Source organism: Tyto alba, unplaced genomic scaffold, assembly GCF_018691265.1.
Source record: "Tyto alba isolate M040663 unplaced genomic scaffold, T.alba_DEE_v4.0 Super-Scaffold_1000006, whole genome shotgun sequence".
NCBI lineage: Eukaryota > Metazoa > Chordata > Aves > Strigiformes > Tytonidae > Tyto > Tyto alba.
The window spans coordinates 25577725-25597727 of NW_024881272.1; the positions used below are offsets into that span (position 1 = coordinate 25577725).

The following is a 20003-nucleotide window of genomic DNA, read 5'->3' on the forward strand; positions in this document are numbered from 1 at the left end:
CAGCCCTGCGCTGTGGGAAGTGGGCCAGTTCCTTCCCTGCTTGCCAGAGCCTGCAGGCAGGCTCAGCTTTGACCTCAGATTGCTGGTCTGCAGCAGGGAAAACACTGGATTTCGTCCTCAGGGAGCTGAGATTGGAGGGGAAAATCCCTTTTCCTACAGCACTCCATGTAGCAGTCTGAATGTCTTGGACAAAACCAGTCCCCATGCTTCAGTTCCCCCATTTGTAAGAGAATGATCACGTTCTTGCACTTTCCTGGGGGGTGTTGAGTGTTATTAAAATCCACCCCAACCCCCCCCACCCCCCCAAACACAGACCTGAAATAGCAGACTTCTGATAACAAAAAATACTGTATTAGGACAATGATTGGAAGTGCTCCACCACTGCAGAGCTTGCCTCGCTTTCCCCTCGCACCCCAAAGCCAGCAGCCAGCCCAGCCAGCCCCGTATCCTCACAGAGGGGAACACGAGTCCTGTGGGCGAGTCAGACCAAAGGACGACCTGTGCTGATGTTAGTTGGCATCCTGATCCGGGCGAGCGTGTGGGACTCAGACAAGCCTGTTTTTCTTCAAGATGAGGGTCTCCACCTCCTTCATGAACCGGAGGCACATCTCCTCCTGCCACGGCAAGGCCACGCACTGCACAGCCACGGGCAGCCCCACGCTGCCATGGAAAGCCTGTGGCACAAACAGAGGTGGAAAAGGCAGGGGGATGTCCAAGGGAAGAGACTGGGATGCTCGTGGCCCTGGGGAACCTGGCGCCACTCACCTTTGCCAAGGTCCGGTCCAACCAGTCCCGAAAGTACCCCTGGTAGCCCTTCAGCTCCTCCTCGTCCTCGTCTGTCACCATCGTGACGGGGACCACGCCGGCGGGGAAGTCCAAGGCGTTGTAGAGGATGGTGTAGCTGACTGCCACTGGGGGAGAGGAGGAGCTCGCAGCGCCAGCCCACCGCAGGGAAAGCCTTCGCCCCCCTCTGCGTAGGCGAGCTTCCAGCTCATTGGGCATTTGCCACGGGATCTCAAGGGCTGCAGGATGGACACCTGCCCCTTGGCTCCCACATGGATGGGGAGGGGGTTGTCCTTGGTGTACCCCACGGGCTGGGGCTGAGGCTGCCCCAAGAACTGAGTTCTCCCCGGCACCGGCCAGTGCCTTGGGGATGTCAGGGGAAGAGGAGAAGGAACGCTTCTCATTGATACTGGTGAGCTGCTGCAGGGGCATGCTGGAGGCAAAGGTCCCCCATCAGCAGTCCTACCTGAGACCTTCCCAGGGTAGCCGATGCCGAGTGCCGGGCCCAGCATGGGACAAAGCATGACATCCAGATTCAGCTTTTTCCACTGGGCGGTGAACTGGTGGCAATATTCCTGAGGAGGAAACGTACTGGTGGTCAGTGGGGTGGATGTACTGTCCCATGGCTGCTGGCTGAGGCTCTCCATGGGTGTCCAGCTGGGCTCTCAGCCCTTCTCCAGGAGCAGCCATCAGGCTACGTGAGTCCCGATCTTGCTGAAATGCAGCAACCCTTTGCTGCTTGGCCAACAGCCCCACCAGTGTACAAAGCACCCTCCCCACTGCTAAACTGGAGGTGGGGAAAGATTGGGTGCAGGGGCACATGGCAACCTGGGACATGGGCAAGGGTCCGGAAGAAACTAGAACGAAAATAAAGGCAAGTCTGCTGCAGCTGATGTCCTACATTTTCAAGTGTAGCAGTAAAGAATTCAGGTCTGATTCAGGATCACGAATGTGTCTATGTGTTGTCCTAATCTTTAAATGTGCTAAGAACTTGCACATTCAAGTGAGATCTGTTGAGGAGTAACTTATGTTCCTACCTCACATCACCATGGATTTGATCATCTCCTAAACCTGGTGTGTACTGAATCTGCTTCTTCTCAAAGAGAAATAAAGCAAAAACTATCTAACCCCCAATTGCAATGCTTTACCTCAATTTCATGATGAAGACTCCAGACTTCATCCACCGTGCTGAAAAAGAAAACAAAACCAATGAAAGGCATCAAGAGGTGCTGCAAAGAACAGCTTTAGGGGCAGGGAAGGGCATCAAAAAGCAGATGGGCACAAGCTAGCTCTGCTCCTGGATTTGCAGCCAAGGGAAGAGAGGACTTGGGCAAAGTCCTGGCTTTGCTTTGAAGGGCTGGGGGTCTTATTTCTACTTCTGCCCATGATGGAAGGCTGAAGACTAAAGGCAGATTTGGTGCAGTGCTGCTTTGGCCTGAGAAGTGTCCAGCCCTGTTATTGCCACTAATGCTGAGGAGGTGGAAGCCCAGGAACATCATATCTCTCTGTGTGAGGTGGACTGATCCTTTGATGTGGGGACAGATGTACTGCCTTGTAGACAGAGCACAAAATACACCTTCTGCTATGGGATTTGAGTCCTTTTTCACCATTAACTGCCCAACACTGACATCGCAGCAAGAGCAAGCCTCCTTCCCTGTGCATTTACCTTCCTTCTGTCTTACAGGGTCCCTGCTTCATGGCATGACAGATACATTAACTGGTGCTGAAGCCAACTCTGTATTTTGTTCCCACAAGCTTCACCGAGTTCTTAAGCAAGAGGCCGTGAGCCCTCACCCTCATTCCCTCAGTACTAGAACAGTTTGCCAAACCTTGCAGGATTATAGTGTTGACATAAACTGCTCTCAGTTTGCTCCCACCCTTCTGTCTTTTGACTTGTATTTTTCCAGGTGCATGCAGTTGGAGCAGTATCCCTAACGTAGCAAACACTGCTGCTCCCCAAAAGAGAAACCCAAATCTTTGCACATTTGCTCAGGCTTAGTTACTCACTTTGCTCTCATACTTCTTATGATACCTGACAATCGAGGGACCTGAGAAGGAAAAAGTGAAAAAAAAAAAAAAAGAAAATAATTTACATTAATCCGAGCCCTGTCCTCTGAGACAGCTCCATCACAAATACAAGCTGTTGACTCAGTGCTCAGGCAGGACTTGTGGATCTTCCCCAAAGTGGTGAGAGAAGGAACAGAAATAGCAACAACACTCAATTTCAGAGATATGTCTAAGCACAGCCAGGAAGCAATGCCCAGAGACTTCCCTAGGATAAAGCCTTACTGCAATGGGAGACAAGTTATTCACCACCTATTGCTTAACTCCATCTACGCTAGAAAGAAATGGACCTTACGAAGGGTTTGGCAATCCAGGAGAGCACAGTTTTTAGCCAGTTTGGTGACTTCGCCAACCAGTATAACAGCCCCATGCTGCCTTTCTCCAGCTCCCCTTCGCTGAAAGAGAAAAGGGTGTTTAGCTGAGCACTGTTAGGAAATAATCACAGTAGATAAACTTTCATAAGGCCAACCCCTCTGCACAGCACATCTAAGTGACAGAGAGGTTTTCTCCATTCCTCTGGGCTCCTCTGATTCTCACAGTATTTATAAGATACCAGCACTCAGTTTCCTTCCATCTGTCAAGGCTGGTAGCAATCCAACGAGACCCAAGGTTCAGCTCAATCGCTTGGTGGCAAGCTCCCCAGTAAATCCCAGTGCATATCAGCCACTATCTACATCCAGTAGATCTGCTACCTGTATCCAGATGCTAGCCAGACCCTAGGGAGGATTTTCATAGAAAGGCACTGATCACACCAAACTGTTCCTGGCTATACTTACAATTTCTTGACATAGGAGGCACCCCCATCTGCAAACACTCCCCTGATGCAGAAGTTAAAGATCACATAGTCCACATTCATGAGTTCAAAGGGCACCAGCTGGAAGGATAACGGAGGGAGAGTCAGTGGCACAAGCACAAGCAAGCTGTGGGAAAAGTCACTGAGGGTTCGCAGTGGGCCAAGCTGGGCTCAGGATTTTCTGACAAGCCCTCAGGAAATCCTCCAGCATCTGAGGCCACCAGGTCTTCCTCATCCCACCCTTCCTTGAAAGCACCATTTTCCCTTTGAGTAACAACTGATGAGTCAAAAGACACAGGATGGGCTTGTCCCCCTGATGTCTAAGCAGCCCTAAGTCACAAAGGTCCCTCATAAACTGGCAGTGGGTAACAGAGAGCCTGAGTCTGTGCTCCCCACTTCATTCCTGATCCTTGTGTGAGGGTAAGGGGGGCCACGCAGCCATGACCATGCCTCACACACAGGAGAGGACTTGCTGAAATGGCATAGTGGAGGAAGAAGGCAATCCCTGCTCAGCACTCCATAAACCTGAGACCCTAGAAATGGGTCTGGGTCAATATTGGACTGCTTGGCTATAAAAGAACTGCCATCTGCAACTGCTCTTTTATTTTCCCCTTAGGTCCTTGTTTCCAGGTACAAAACCAGGAGGTGGTATCTACATGCAGTAGATCTGTGGAACTGCTTGCTAAAGGATATGATGCAGAAGAGAACAGACTAAACAAGTACTTGGACAACAGTTCGTCACAGTCACTGAACAGACTTGGTCCATCAGGCTCAGGAAACACTCTGAGCTGATGGTAATCATACACCACCGGGACTGTAAGCTCCCTGTAGACACTGCGTTGGGACCTGGTTTGTACAGCACCTAGCACAATGTGGATCTCAGCCAGGGTGTGAGTAAACGCACCCACACTGCACACAGGTCATACAGCAGTGTGTCTACTCCCCAGCACGTGTTACGGATCAGGGTGGCCTCCCTTTTGTGTTCACCAGCACCTAAAGAGCACTGAGACTCTGCTGAGAAGAGAAACCAAGTTGCAATATAAAGAATTTCTGTTTTCCAGAATCAGATATCTACTTTCATCAAGGCTGTGAGAAGCTGAGTGGATTCCAGGCCCCCTTTCCTTGCCAAATTTGCTTGATGTTCACCCATGGGTCCCAAAGACATGGTAAGAAGGAAGAATAGATGCAGCATGACTTCATGCAACATCTTACCGTGTGACCAGCATCCTCCAGCAGCTGCTTCGTCTCCCGAACAGCGCGTCTCATGGCAGGGCTTGGCATGGTGAAGAAATCGGTTTCATAATAGCCTATGCGGAGGGGCTGAGTGCTGGAATACACCTGCAGAGCAAGGGAGAGCGCCAGCTGGAAGGATGTCAGCGGTGTCAGGAGCCAAGAGTACACCCACACCCTAGGGAGAATCTGGAGAGCAGCACTTCTCTCGCCCACGTGCCCACCCATGGATCCCGGAGGACTCCACTGGTGTTTTCAGCCTGAGCAATGGCAGCTGTTCTCAAAGACCTTGGCCCACTCTGAGGTCCTTTACCTCTTCATTGAAGGGAAGGGGGGGCACCGTGCTGTCCAGGCTGAACATGTCCTCACACAGGAGCGCCCGCATGCACAGCGCCAGGCTCTCCACATCTTTTGCCATTGGCCCCACTGCTGCGACCACTGGAAGAAACCAAAAGAGAGCATTTGTGGCTAGGGGTCTTTCAAGGGCAAAAGCATGACCTCTTGGCATCATGTTGACTTAGTCTAGTGTTGGCAACAGTTCCTCCTTGAGAACTGGGCCGGGGATGCCTACAGGTGTTCTCCCACCAGCAGGCCCATTATTATGGACCCAGAGCTGTTATCCATCAATATGTGCTATGATGCCTTCATTTACAAAATTAAACAAAAAGTTTTGTCAGTCACGACACAACGACAACATAAGGCACCCACTTTGATTGCTAATCCCACTTCCCATGAAGGAGCGGCAGACAACACAGCAACCTGAGGGTTACAGGGTGTGTTGAGGTTTATGTGTTACACAAACCCTTCCTCTTGGCTCATGCACAGTCCAGTTTCTCAGAAATCATGGTATGGGGGTGGCTCTCTGAAATCACAGTCCCTGAAAGGGAACCTGCTTCTCTCTCTGAATGTGTTGGAGAAGGTCCCCCATAACCAGCTGAGGGTCCTCACCCCTGCCCTGCCGCCCTCCCTGGTGGACAACCATCAATTCCTACCTGCCTTCTGCCCAAGGACACCAGAGATTATTCCTTTTTTACTGCAAAGAAAAGAGACACACAAAATACAGCAGCTGAGTAGTTTCCATTGACGGGAAAGGCGTTAAGCAGTAGCAAGTGGTAATGAAGACACTGACCTCCCTTTGCAGATTCAGAGGTTAGCAGAAGGAAGGGCCAAGGTGAAGCCCAAGAGAGACCCAACATAGGCCAGAACGATTTATGCCCTGTCAGCCAGGGTCAACCACCCCCTTAGCATGCAGATGGAGAGGTTTCCCCATCTCTGTTCCGGGGGAACCAGTGCTTCCCTCCATACAGGCCTCAGAACATGTCTGGGAAGGAGGGAGAAATGAGCCCTTCCCAGTTCCTCCCGAGTTTCCCCTTACCCACAGAGTAGGAGCATCCCAGCACAGTGGTTAGGAGGGTAGTCAGTGGGTCTCACCCAGAGATATCCTTGCATTACTCACAGTACCTGAGTCTGTTCCCGGTGGGTTTGAGAGCACAGATCCCACAGAAGGCAGCAGGGAATCGCAGGCTCCCTCCTACATCCGTCCCAAAGCCCAAGATGGACCCACCTCCTCCTACAAGTGCTCCTTCTCCACCAGAGGAGCCTCCAGGGCTTCTGGTGTAGAGCAGAGGGTTGAATGTCTGACCAAAGATTAAGTTCTTGCAGTCATAGCTAAAGAGAGAGAGGGATTGAAAATGGGAGGAATGTAGGTATCTGCTGACACAGACCCCAGTCACTACAAAAAGACCTTCAGAAGGTAATTAGGTAATTCACTAGCTGTTACACTGACATCACTTAATCCGAGGGAGCCTCCCAAAGCTCCCATGAAGACCACCAGCCTTTTCACTGCGGTCTCAGGACTTAGGATTCAATGCCAGCTAATTTCAATGTTGTCAAGCCTTTCCCACACTGACCCTCTGGCAGCACAAATACATCAAGCCTCCTGGAAAGCCTCCTTGTTCAGGTGGTCCCCAAGTGCCACAGGACATCCAGAGCAGCCCACACGGACCATGTCCATACCCCCCCACCCTGAGGGGGGCATTGCTGAGCCCCGGTTTGGGAATAGGCCAAATAGCAACTGCAGCAATATTAGAACATGGGACTCCCCCAGGAGCTGGCGCAAAATCTGATAATGCCTGGGGCAACCTCTTTGCGTGGCTTTTTTTAAATGTGGTCAGTCACTGCCGTGTCACCTTAAAGAAGGCATTTCATACAGATTGGGCAATAGTCATCCACGGAGGAGCTTTGCCAGAGTTCACCTGACAGGACACAGGGACACTGGCAGGGTGGCTGTCTGGCAGAGCACACCTGACCTCATCCTATATCCATGATGTCAAGAGTGATCTTGCCAGATACAGCAGGAGATTTTGGCACAGGATAATTTAAGGTTGTTAGCTTAACTAGCTAACTAGCTTCCCCTTCCATGAATATGTGTTTGCACTGTATAGTTAACAGGACCATTTCTGAGGGGTTAATTAAAAAAAAAAAAAAAATAGTGATTTAAAACACCCAGCAGAGGAAAGAACGTCAGCGATTTCTCTCCTCTTCTTCTCCTATTTTGCTTCTTTATTTCATTTGGAACTAGAGTTAATTTTAATCCTTATTGTAAATATGTTTACTTTTTAAAGTAAAAAAGACACGTAAGGATGGGGGCCAGGTGTTGTTATGGAGAAAGAAGTGGGAAATGAGAATTAGACTTGATTAGAAAACCTCACTTGAGATGAGAGAGGGAGGACTGTCACCATGTCAAGGGAATGGAGTGCCCCCTTACCTGATGAGGGACTGGGGAACGTTGGTTTTGACAAATGGAATTGCCCCCTGTCTCCTGAGCACCTGCACCACCACGCTGTCCTCTGCTGCAGGTTTATTGAAGTTTTTTACAAATCCTAACGTCGAATCATGACCCTGGGAACACAGGACAATGAGGTTTCCAAATGGCGGACTGCAATTCCCCCTGCCCCTGTATTTTTATCTGTATCTATATTTATACCAGCATGTGCATGAACCTCCAACAACCCACTCATCACACACACGTTGCATAGTGTGTCAGTAGCAAATCTGATTAGCTTTCTCTGTTGGTTCATTTGGGAGACAGGCAGCAAATCCCATCACCTGCCAAGGCAGGCCATCCCACATCAGCTATGACAAAGTCAAGCCAGATGCTGAGGTCAACCTCCCGCTGCCACCAAACTTTAAATCACAGGCATCTCAGGATACACATGGTATCTCGCTGGCGGTACCTGGCAGTCGATGGAGTCTTTGATGCTGACAGGCACTCCGTAGAGCAAATCCAGCTTCCCTGTCAGCTTCACCTTCTGGAGCTGGGTCTCGCTTTCCTGCAGGTACTCCGTGATGCAGTTGGTTTCTGTGGCGATTTGGAGAGCCTTGGGGAAAGCAGGCAAAGCCCACAGGTGAGAGACAGCCCGCAGCGCTGCACAACAGCCTTCTGTTTTGCAAAGGACACCTGCTTCTTCCCCCTTTTGAACCTCCCCCATCTGGGCAGTCGGTGTCAGGCCAGCCCTTTCTGGTCCTTTCCGAGTCGTTTTCATGCCAAACTCTAAAATACTGTCTGGTCACAGGGGGGCTACAGCACCAGCTGGTGCGTGGTGAAGAGAGGCACTCAGCCCAGCAGAATACCAAAGGCTATTCTCTTGATTGAGCTTCTGGGGTGGCATAAAAAGATAACCCCAAGGTGGGAACCCAGGAGGTGATAAGGGCATTCTGGCAACAGTAGAGAATGAAAGCGGACATCAAAGTCTTTGAGGTTTACCAACGCATCTGGAGATGGAGGGGAGACAACAGCAGCACTGGGGAGAAAACAGCAGTACTCTGCAACTTCCCTATAGCTGTACCTGCCCCTGGGAATGTATGGGCTCCCCTAGGAAGGTATGGGCTCTTCAGATGCTTAGCCTGCTGCTCTGTTTTGTCCCAAACCAGGCTGAGAGCCAAGGCAGCCAGATGCCCAGCTCTCCCCTCGCCCACAGAAAAGCCCAGCACTAACCAGCAAGCCGTGATGGTTCAGCAGCATTTGAACCAGTGTTTGAACCTTGTGCTGGGCTTCTCCCCCCAAAAAACAGCCCCACCATGGGTGAGACGCTGCCCTGCCGCCCTTGCTCCTTACCTTACCCACGTAGGCATAGAAGACGTGCTCCGGAGGGAGGGAGCCATCCCGGAGTTTCTTGGAGAGCTCCGGCAACGGCAGAGAGAGGATGGAGACCACGTTCACAGAAGGATGCTATGGAAAAGGTTGAGCAGGACAGTGACATACCTCCACCTCAGCTGGTGGGGTCCTCCTCTCCCCTTGGTGACCACTGTAACCCATCCAAAAAAATATCTGCCATTTAGGAGCCAAATGCACTATCTTCCTCAAGACTGTGATCCTGCTCCTACCCAATACCAGTGAGCATGGCATGAAATCTGCAGGCCAGTAGTAGCCCAGGCTTTCTAAAACCTTGCCTTCCTGGCCAGATCAGTCTCATCAAGCACCTCCTGTTTAAGACAAAGCTTTTCCTGCAGTCTTGTTCAGGCCAGTCTTGTCCAGGCCTGGGGGAATTGCTCGGTGTAACATTCTCTGTTGAATTACAGTGGGAACCAGCGGCATGATTATAGGCACTGCTCCAGCTAGAAACAAAAGCAGAACTGGTGCCAGTTTTCAGCATCAAGCTATCCTACAGGAAAGCACACAAACCAGGGAGCCCCTCGGCTGACAGCAGACAGGTCAATTTTGGGCCACCAGAGATTTCCTCACCATCTACTTGTCCTGGTTTTGGCTGGGATAGAGTTAATTTTCTTCCTGGTAGTAGCTGGTACAGTGCTGTGTTTTGGATCTTGTGAGAGAATAATGTTGACAACACACTGATGTTTTAGTTGTTGCTAAGTTGTGCTCATCCTAAGTTAAGGATTTTTCAGTTTTCCCTGCTCTGCCAGCAAGCAGGTGCACAGGAAGCTGGAAGGAGCACAGCCAGTGGAGCTGGCCAAAGGGATATTTATACCACAGAATGTCACACTCGGTATATAAACTGGGAGGAGTTGGCTGGGAGGGGCAGCTTGCTGCTCAGGCGTCAGTCAGTGGGTGGTGAGCAACTGCGTTGTGCACCACTTATCTTTTCTTCAGTTTTATTTTTGTTGTATTTCTTTTCACTCTAATAATTATTATTAAATTTCGTTATTATACTTTAGTTCAGTTACTAAACTGTTCTTACCTCACCTCACGAGTTCTACTTTTTTTTCGACTCTCCTCCCCATTCTACTAGAAGGGAGAAGCCGCCAGCAAGCAGCTGCGTGCTGCTTAATTGTGCTGACTGGGGTTAAAGCACGACACTACTAAATACGAGGGGGAAAAAAAAAGAAAAACAAACAAACAAACAAAAAACAAACAAACAAACAAAAAACAAACAAAAAAACAACCAACCAACCAACCAAAACCAACCAAACCCCAAAGCATCCAAGCTCATCGGCCAAGCTGAACCTGTGGACTCCGACCCCGAGCGAGCCCCGGCCCTGCGGGCAGCGGCTGCACTTCGGCCTCCGCTGATAACACGGCTGCCTCGCCCCTTTTCCTGCCGCCCCCCCCGGCGGCCCAGCCGAGCCTCCTGCCACGGGGGAAGGGGCCGGGAAGCTTTCGGACCAGGGGCACGGAGCGTCCCCTCCCCGCCGCCGGTTACCGTTTGCTGGGCGCCTGCGCCGCTGCCCGTTATCCCCCCCCCCCCCCCCCCCCCCGCTGCACCGGCTGCCCCAGGAAGCATTTCCTCCCCATCCCTGCTACGGAGGGGATCGCTGCGTTGCAGGAGGGGGCGGTGGTGGCGCGGGGTGCAAGCACACATCGATTCGGAAAAAAAAAAAAAAACAAAAAACAAAAAACCCTAGGAATTAAATCCCCGCAGCTCCGCATGAGGAGCTGGGATGCCGCTCCAGCCCTGCGAGAGCAGCCCAGCAGCTGCCCCTTGCAGGCAGACACCCCCTCCCCGCTGCGGGGGTGGGGGGCTGGCTCCCCCTTCACCGACCGCTGCCCCGGGGCTACGCCCAGGGGACGGGGCCGGAGTGTAGGAGCCGTGGCCGGAGGCGGTTTGCCAGCCCGCAGCCCGCTCCCCCCGCTGCGGTGCGGGGGGGTGTGTGTGGGGGGGAAAGAGTGGGAACCGCGTCTTCTCGCACCCACCTGCTCCCGAAAGCGCCGCACGGCCGTCTCCATCTGCACCAGGCTCCGCTCCTGCCTCTGCCGAGCCCCCTGCACCCTCCTCCAGAGCCCCCGCCGGCGCCGCCACCGCAGCAGCAGCAGCAGGAGCCCGGCGGCCGAGCCGCAGAGCAGGGCGGGCAGCGGGACCCGCATGGCCGGGCGCCCCGCTCCCCTCGCCGCCTCCCGGGGCACCCGCTGGCCGGCGGGGAGGTGCGGGCAGCGGAAGGAAAAACCTGGCCAGGATTCCCCGGGCGGGAGAGGGTTGAGCTGGCCGGGGAAGGATTTAACCCGTTTGCTGCTCTGGGAGGGGAGGAGGGGAGTTGGGAGTGGGAAAAGCTGCTGAATGAAAACTCAGCCCTCCCTGGGCCGGGCGAGCTCTCTCTGATGAGGTTTATTTATTTTGCCGTTCGCCAAGCGAGGCTTTGATCTCCCTGTAGTTTTTCAGCCTCTCCAGGAATAGTCTTGGCTAGGAGCATCAAAGAAGCCGGGGAGGGTGTCCCAGAGATACCTGGCTCCTCGGCGTTTCCTGAAGCCAAGCAGCTGCGTGGGAAAAAGAAACAATAAATATCCCAGCCTGTCACCAGTGAAGTCCACTTCATCACCAGCAGAGTATGGGTGTGCCTGTACTTTGCTAAGTGCTGTGGCTTCCGACACAGAAATCTGACATCCCTGCTCGGGCAGGGGAGCGCTTGATGGGGCCTTGCGCTCACTTTTGAGGGAAACTCCAAAATAATTTCTTTGTCGCCAGCCCCACGTGGGGTCTGTGCTTAAAATACTTTCACCGCTTGCAAATGTTCATCAGCAAATATTTCAAGCTATCCAGTTTCGATGCTGCCCATAAGGTTGTGGAAAATGTGTTGGGAAGGGCTTGGGATGTCTTCTCCCTCCCCCTGCCTCCCAGCAAAATGAGCTGTGCCCAAGGCACCCCGGAGCAGGTGCTGAGCTAGAAAATGTTGATGGAGTTGCACGCCCCCAGACTTGATTTTTCTAGCGTTATTACTCAGGCCACAGGTTTTACTTCAACCCTCAGGCCATCAGGGCTACTCTGGCAGTGCCCAAGCCTGGCTCCCCCCCCAAAAGAAATTCTGTTCTGTACATACACAGCGTCCTAGGGCTCTTTGCTGAAGGGTGTTGAAGCCCTCACTGAACTCGCGGCCTTCATCTTCTTGCTCTGTATATGAGGATGAGCAGCTCCCTGTTATCTGGTTCAAGCAAATTACATGCAAGAACAGCCTTTTTTGCCACTTCCTTTTTTTTTTTCTTCTTTTTTTCTTCTTCTCCCCCTCTTTCAGACTGTGAGGCTCCAGAGGATTATACAGCAATGCAAGTGTCTGAGGGGCACTGCAGTCCCACATGTGCAGACTACTGGGGGCACAAGAAACTGCGAGGGGAGCGGGGTTGGTGGGATTGCCCTTGCAGCAAGCCAGGAGGATGGGATCAGCTCAGAGTTGGCGGGAGCAAAATTCTGTGATCTCTGTCTCCTCCTCCCTTTCTCACGCTGGAGGCCTCACACTCTCCTCAGCTGCACCGATCTCACCCCACTGCAGCACAATGCCAAAATAGGGCCGTTGCCCTGCAGGCTGTAAAACCAGGTGCACCTGAAGTCTTTTAACAAGAGAACAAGAAAGGTGGTGAATTTTACAGAAACAGAAGTTAAAAACTTAATTCTGGTGGAACACAAAATTACTTCTCCAACCCTCTTCCCCCTTGTTTAAACCCTGATTAAAATCTGTCATGCAGGAACAATTTTCAACTTCTGCAGTTCAGCTTGTCAAAGTGAAGAAAACAAAATATCAGCTTCATGCCTGGAGCACCTGTGTCTCCAGGAGCTTCTGCTGGAGACCCTCCTTCTCCCCTCCCTGGGCAAATGTATGGGGGTGAATAAATGGGGTTGGGGCATCAGACAGGACAGTAGCAAGGCATGGATCTCTGCTGGGCCTGCCCGGCTCCAGGAGGTTAATCCAGGTCGTGGGAAACCCTAAAATGCAGCAGGTGTCTGCTGTGGCCCAGCTGCCTGCAGAGGTGGGACCAGGCAGAGGACAGGGGGTCTCCAGCATAGACAGATGGGGGCCAGGGACACCATATCCAGGAGGATGTGCCTGGGACCACCTAAGAGAGGTAAAATGGGTCTGACTTCACTCCCCACGGGCTGGGGGGGCAACTGCTGGTTTATAGGGCGAGTTGTGCCCTGGTGTTCTTTTGGGACACTGGTGTGTCCTTGCCAGATGAGCAAGTGAAGCTTTTCTGCTGTTGTGTCCATAGGGCTGCCCATACGCTGCAGCAAAGAGGGCTTGAATCTTGGGGTGCTAGAAATGAGAATGGGTCCTGCTCCTGCCCCTCCACTGCCTCCAGGGCTGCAGCCTGTGGCCAATGGAGGCTGAAAGGACCAGCAGGATCCCTGAGAGTTTCATTCCCCACTGCCCACATGATTCCCTGTTTCCACAGAGCTGTGACTGGGTGGGTACCACCACACCCTGGGGATCCTGTAACCCTGTGGTTACCAAAGGAGGGGCAGAAAGGTGTCATCTTCTAACCATGACAGGGCACATGATCAGCTGGACTGGCTCGGGCTGAAGGACCAGTTAGCTCCTGTTCATCTGACACCCGAGCAGACGCCAAGAGTGTGGCGAACACACAGTAATGTTTTCCTTAATCCTGTCTCCTGGCATCCAGAGAACTGTGGCTTCTCAAGCCAAAGGTTAAATTTCAGTGACTAATAGCTGTGTACTTGTGCAGATATTTCTGGCGTGATGCAATCTGATTCTGGCATTCACAGCGTCCCGGAGCAGGGAGATCTATAGTTTATCCACGTGCTATAGGGAAGAGAAATCTCCTGTTTGCCACCCTCAGCTGATTCCATTTGCTGCCCCTTATTTCAGAAGAGGCAATAAGAAATTGTTCGCTGTTCACCTGAGAATTCACACACTTCTGTTCTTCCTTTTCACCCTACTGCTTTTAGACTGTTTCCCAGAGGTTTACAACCTGCTCCTGGCACCAGTCACCCCCTTCCCAGGGTCTGGGCCTCTGGAAGAAGATCCAAGCTTCATTTACAACAGTCCCTCTTGCGTCATTTCTCCTCTCCTTGTGCATTCCTGACTCTGGAGTGGGATTCCTCAGCATGATCTGCAAGAAGGTGAAGCAGCTCCTCTCAGAGCTGGAATGTAAACCCTGCAAGAAGGTTGCTCAGCAGCTCAGGCAAGAGGTGGCGTCACGTGGGAGTGATTCCTTTTGCCCGAGCAATAAAATTGCACATCTCAACCAAGTTGTTCACTCAGTGACAGCTTTGTTCCCTTTGTAGTCACCTCTGCATGTAGAAGATGCTTGTCCTTGTTGTGCTCCAGAGCTCTGCCAGTGGGAGAGCTAGTTGCTCCCAAATCTGCTTCAAGCTGGAGTATGAGTTACCGTGAGCAGATTAAACACATAGTTTATGCCGGTTTTGTGGACTCTGTTCTGAAGCAGATTAGGGAGTGCTCATGTATTTTTATCAGCAGAGTGGAGGAGGAGCTGACCTGGAATTGGACCATGACTTGCAAGTGAACTTGCACTTGAACAAACTCTCTTGCTCCTTGTGGACCTGGCAGCAGTTGCATGCTGGAGAGTAAGGAAAAGTTGAAAAGATCATAGCAGCGGAGTCCCTAGGATGGGGGGACCCTGTGGGAGATCCCTAAGGCTGCTGAAGACACCTTAAGCAAATAGTTTCAGGCTCTGAAAATCTCCTTTCTATACAAATGAGAGAGTGGGGACTTATTCCTAGGTTGCTGTAACACAGGCACTACTAAGTCCAAACAGCTTTGCATTGCATGTGAACATTAAAAAATAAGAAAGGGAAAAAAAAGAGAAAGAAAATTTACGTGCCTAAAATTACTTCTGTAGTTGTTTTTTACACAGCTGAATGAAGATAATTGTATTGGCAATTGTGAGTGATTACAGTATGATCTGCCATCAAAAAAGTTATTTTTTTGAACGCTAAAGGAATTAATGATACATAAAACTGTGCTTAGATTGAGTGCATTCATCAGCAGAAATGCCTCATGCTGGCACTGGTACACTGTAATTACTCCAGCCACTCGGAGAAAAAGATCAGGAGATAGGGAGCTGTTGTGGATACTGCCAAAGATTTACATACATTTACACTCTGAGCAGCTCTGGTGCTCAGAGAGTGGGGAACAGAGCCAGGGCAGAAAAGTTAGTGACAGTGGGACAGGTGTCACCCCCTTCTTTTTCTTTCTTGTCCATCACAGAGCGAAGAATGGGGGGTCATCTCTGTGTTTAAAACTTTACAGGGTAAAGCCAGCATGGGGAAGATAGTTGAATGCTCCTCGGAATAGCAAGGGATGAGCCCAGGCTTTACAGGATGCTGCTTGATGGTGTGTTGAATCGATAAAACCAGTTCTGGGATCACAGGCAGTCATTGCCCAGGCTTGGCAAACCGATGCCGGTGGTGGACATCTGATGTGCCCTGTGCTGTGAGTGAGCCTGTTGTGCTGCCACATCGGTGGGGCTGGGAGAATGGTACATCTCGGCAGGGATGGGGTGAGGAAATTTAGAAGAAATGCTCCCTGGCTTGCTCTGCACCATGTGGCCCTTCAGCAAGGAGACGTGATACTGGGGGAGGATGAGGGGTTTATAGACCGGGGCTTTGCAGAAGAGGCTGTTGCAGGAGTTGTGAGTAAGCTGTGCAGAGCAGCAGAACGCTTTCCATGATGCAAAGAATTTGGAAGGGCTTTTTAAAAAGTTGCAGTCCCTTTATGGAGCCCACAGTCCCTCTCCAGCGACGGACCCGTGCTCTGCTCAAGCGGGGAATCTTAAAATCTTCCAGGATCTCCATCTTCTTGTGCACAGCTGCCTTCTGAGCTGTATCTTGGGCTAAATTAATGAAGAAAGAGGAACACAGACCCTTTCCAGCCCACGGGGGAACACCGGGCTGTGCACTGTGTGCATCTCTCGCTGCATTGAGAAGACATTGCTGAGGGATGCACTTGGCCTTGCGGGTGTGAGCCACCAGAGAGCAGGATTGAGCTGCTGTCCTGGCAGAAGTGTCATGCTCGGAAGCTTTTGCACCCTAAAAACCTGCGCTATATACTCTGAACTTGCAAGGATTGTTGAACGAAGCAGAAAGCCCTTTCCTGGCTCTTTGGGTGATGGGACGGCCCGAGCTGTGATTTGACTTCAGAGGGTTTTACGTGCTCTCATAAAATGATGGGAGTTTTGCTGTTGGTCCGTCTGGGCTGGGTTGGACGTCCCAGCGAGGCTTGATCCTGCAAACTGTCAGTGCTCGAGGCCTGCAGCTCTGCTGCTGCCAGGATTTGTTGCAGTTTGCAGGACCGTGCCTCACATCTGACAGGCTGCCTGCACTTTCAAATGAGCAAGGACATCTCCACCCTCTCTGACTGACTATTGCAGAGACGGGGAAACAGTATTAGTTGTCTTTGAAGCCCACAAGCCAAGTTTTGAGGCTAACCCCAAGTTTAATCCTGACAGTCTTCCCCCAAAGCAATGTTATTCCATAGTTTGGGGTCAAGATTTAAGTGGTGTTCTGAGTCATAGCAGGGTCCTGAGCCCTTGCGCATCTCTGAGTGTGACTGGGCTGAATCCAGACCTCCTTGGTCACTGGTACTGTGGTTTTGCTTTCCTGGAAAAAGAAGCATACAAATGCTGGGTGGTTTTGTGTTTTGTGGGTTTTGGTTTTTTTTTTTTTTTTTTTTTTTTTTTTTTTTTTGGTTTTTTTTTTTTTTTTGAAAGCCCTACTTTCTGGACAGGCCAGAAGAGGGAGACAGCCAGCCAGTTACTGCACAGCCCAGACTTCCAGCTCTCCCTGTTTGCCATCGAATGGGAGCAAACACGCTTAAATACACACATTGATTTTTCCCAGAGGGAAGGTTTGGTCTGTGCAGGCCCCGGGTGAGCTGTGATTTACATTTACACAAGCAGGATGGGCATGGGACAGGAGGGGAAACTGAGGCACAGAGCAGGCCTTATGCCTTGGCGGAGCTCCTTGATGGCATCCTGCTTCTTGAGGACCTCCTGGTCCCTGTTGCAGGTTGTGATTGCTCTGTGTTGATCGGTGTAAATATCCCTGTGGTCTGGGGTGGGTCTACCAGGTGGGCTATGGGGGGCCATTTTAGCATCACCTCAGATGTCACCCCCGTAGGGACACACAACTCGCGCAACACCGACGCGCCTCCCGCCCCGTCCATGCCGGCTGTCTGCGCAGAGTCTTGCACAACCAGCAGCCGGTCCCTGGTTCAGATCCCCCGATGGAGAAGTGCTGGGGACCCCCCACCCGCGGGCAGGCTGTTGCTGGCGAGCTCACCCCAGCACTGTGGAGCTACGAGGGGCATGAACGCGTACGGGCAGCGGCAGGGGGGCCCTCGCTGACTCCGGTATGTCATCTTCCCGGAGCGATCGGAAAGCTGCAAAACATCGTGGCCCGTGCTCACAGCAAACAAGTCGATGGATCGATCAGTTCCTCCTGCCACCTGTGTTTTCCCTCCCCCTCTCATCTCTCCTGGACCGGCACTACCGAAGGACTGGTGAGATCACCCCTGCGTTGAAAAGAAATAAATAAATAACCAAATAAAAATGCTGACGTGGAGAAGTCAATCAGCTTTGTGTGGCCTTGTAATATCTCATTTTATCCGTGCCACGCTTTATTAAATTCTCATAAACCTGTCAATGAGGACAGATACCATTTCAGTTTACCCCATTAGTTCTACACAATGACATCGGGGGAGAAGAAGACGGGGAAGTGGCGGGGAGGCACTCGGCGCGGAGAAAAGAGGAATGAATTTAAAGAAAGAAAAAAAAGAGAAATCCAGAGCCAAACTCTGCTTCGTGACAATAGTGTAATAACATTGGCACCCAGGGAAAGTAATTGAATTAAGTGGCTTTTGTTAATGGTTTTAAGATTTAGAAATGTAAATAATAGTTAGGGCTCTTTAATAGTACTCTGATTTTAGGTAACCGCAGCCCTGAGAATAAGAAATGCTTTGCTGTTGAATATGATGTCAGATAGTTTTGTTATTCCTCCGTTTTCATGCCTGCAAAGCATATTTTGCAGTTTTAAAGCCGGGTGTGTTTATCATCTTTCCTTTCTAACTTCAGACGGAGCTTAATTCAGGAGTATTTGCATGAACCCTTCTTAGCCAGTCCCTATCACTTATTTGCACCGCCAGGAATAAAGTATTATTTCTCCCGAGCTGCTTTGGAGAACTTCCTGACTGCAGGGTTACTCTGCTCGAAGCCTCCCGTCTATTTACATGTTCATTAAAGGCGGGCGGCAGCGGGTGCTCCCTGCGGCAGGGCCGGACTCAGCTCCCGGGAGTAACGCTGCCGGGAGCAGGGACGTTACACCGGGCTTAGGCCAGTGGGGACGGACAATCCAACCGACAGGTAGGATGAGCCAGGCGATTTAGAAATGACTTTCATGGGAACTCGTTCTGCTTAAAATATTATTGGATTTTCATTTAGGAACCTATCAAAGTGCAAGAATAAAGTCTGAGCTGCCTAACTCACATAGGTCTAAACAAACAGTCCTTCCTTCTGCTCTAGGATCTGACAGCTCGCGGATTGGAAAGGGTCCTTCGTCAAGGCACGGGCTGAGTCTCAGGGAAACCCACTGTGCCAGGCAGAATAGGGGGCTTTGCATTTATTCAGGCTGAAAATCTTCCCCTTTGCAGGATGAAGCCGCTCCCAGGCCTGTGCTGCAGGGATGCTGCCTTCCCCACGTGTGCCCTTCACTCTGCCCGCGGCTGCCCGGGCGGTAGCTGCACGGGGCCCTGCACTCCACTCCCGCTGTGCACGGAGGCAAAAGCTCTCTGATGGCTTTTGCTCCAGTCCCACAGCAAGTGAGCAGCTCTGCATATGTTGGATCACGCTAACACGTCCTCGGTGGAGCTGCCTTCTGGTGTGCTTCACCCGTAACCCGCGGTGATCTCTGCTACCCATGGCTTCAGCTCTGCTCCTGTGGCTGGAGAGCCTGCCTCATGGTGCAAGCCGTGCTTCCCATCCAGCAGGATCCCAGGACGTACACAGCCTCAAAAACCTTCCTTCATCACCCTCATAAACCTTCTCCTATCATCTTCATAGGTCTTCCCCCATCACCTTCATAGGCTTGGCTAGAAGAGAGCCTAGAAGCCCCAAGCCCAAGCCAAACCTGACCCAGCTCAAGTGGGCAAAAGAGAGAGTTGTCAGATTGTAAATGCAAAAATAAAGGGTTCAAGTTATGTGTTTCCCCAGGGGGTTTCTTAAGCAGGTTGTTTAGAAGAAAAAAAAAAAAAAAAAAAAAAGTTCAGTTCTTCCTGGAGAATTTGAGAAGAGAATTTCTAGCTGCTGTCCATTGCTATATTGCTGTACTTAAAGCTTAACTGGAGTAGAACAGAGGGGTTTGTTTCTTCCCTTATGGAAAAATAAAATAAAGAGAACAGCATTGCAATTAAAAGAAGAAATCCCTCACTATTCTCCTTACATTAGAAAAGAAAATCCAACCATCCTCTTAATGATCAAACTTTTAAAAACAGCCCCCAACTTGGCAGTTTCCCCCTGACAGGTCCCTTTTTTTCTGGGCATGCCGCCGTGGCACTGACCGTGGCGGAGGGAGAGGCAGCTGCAGCCTGGGCTCCTGCCCTGGGCTCTCCTGCAGGTGCTGCAGCTTCGTGTGGGGTGCTGGGTCCCAGCACAGCCCCTTTTCCAGGCAGGCTGTAATGCAAACAGGATGGGCAGCTGAGGGGGACAGATGCTTGGAAATCTGGGGGCTCGGTGTTTTTTGTGCTTCACTGTTTCCCAGCAGAGATGGGCTGCTAGCTCAGCACCTGCCTCTCCTCCCGGGGTCCCACTGGGATGCTGCTGTGCCCTCAAGTAGGACCACAGGACTTTTCTCCCTTAAGCCGGAATCTTGCTGTCCTGTGTCCTTCCAGGGAACAAGTGACCTGTGTTGGGAGAGATCAGCTGGGGACCTGGAAGAGG

General features: G+C 51.4%; 1 protein-coding gene across 1 annotated transcript; it reads right to left on the bottom strand.

The window, feature by feature from the left end:
- Positions 1-329: 329 nt before the first annotated feature.
- Positions 330-11363, bottom strand: LOC104357351 (fatty-acid amide hydrolase 1). Its single transcript, XM_042786158.1, has 15 exons — positions 11022-11363; positions 8988-9101; positions 8107-8250; positions 7638-7771; positions 6332-6538; positions 5863-5903; positions 5184-5308; positions 4853-4978; positions 3624-3721; positions 3143-3242; positions 2791-2831; positions 1932-1971; positions 1250-1358; positions 766-911; positions 330-674 (listed from the first exon to the last, which is right to left on the bottom strand). Exons 1-15 carry the CDS (start codon positions 11190-11192, stop codon positions 546-548), a joined length of 1725 nt encoding a protein of 574 aa, XP_042642092.1. The 5' UTR covers positions 11193-11363; the 3' UTR covers positions 330-545.
- Positions 11364-20003: the final 8640 nt, after the last annotated feature.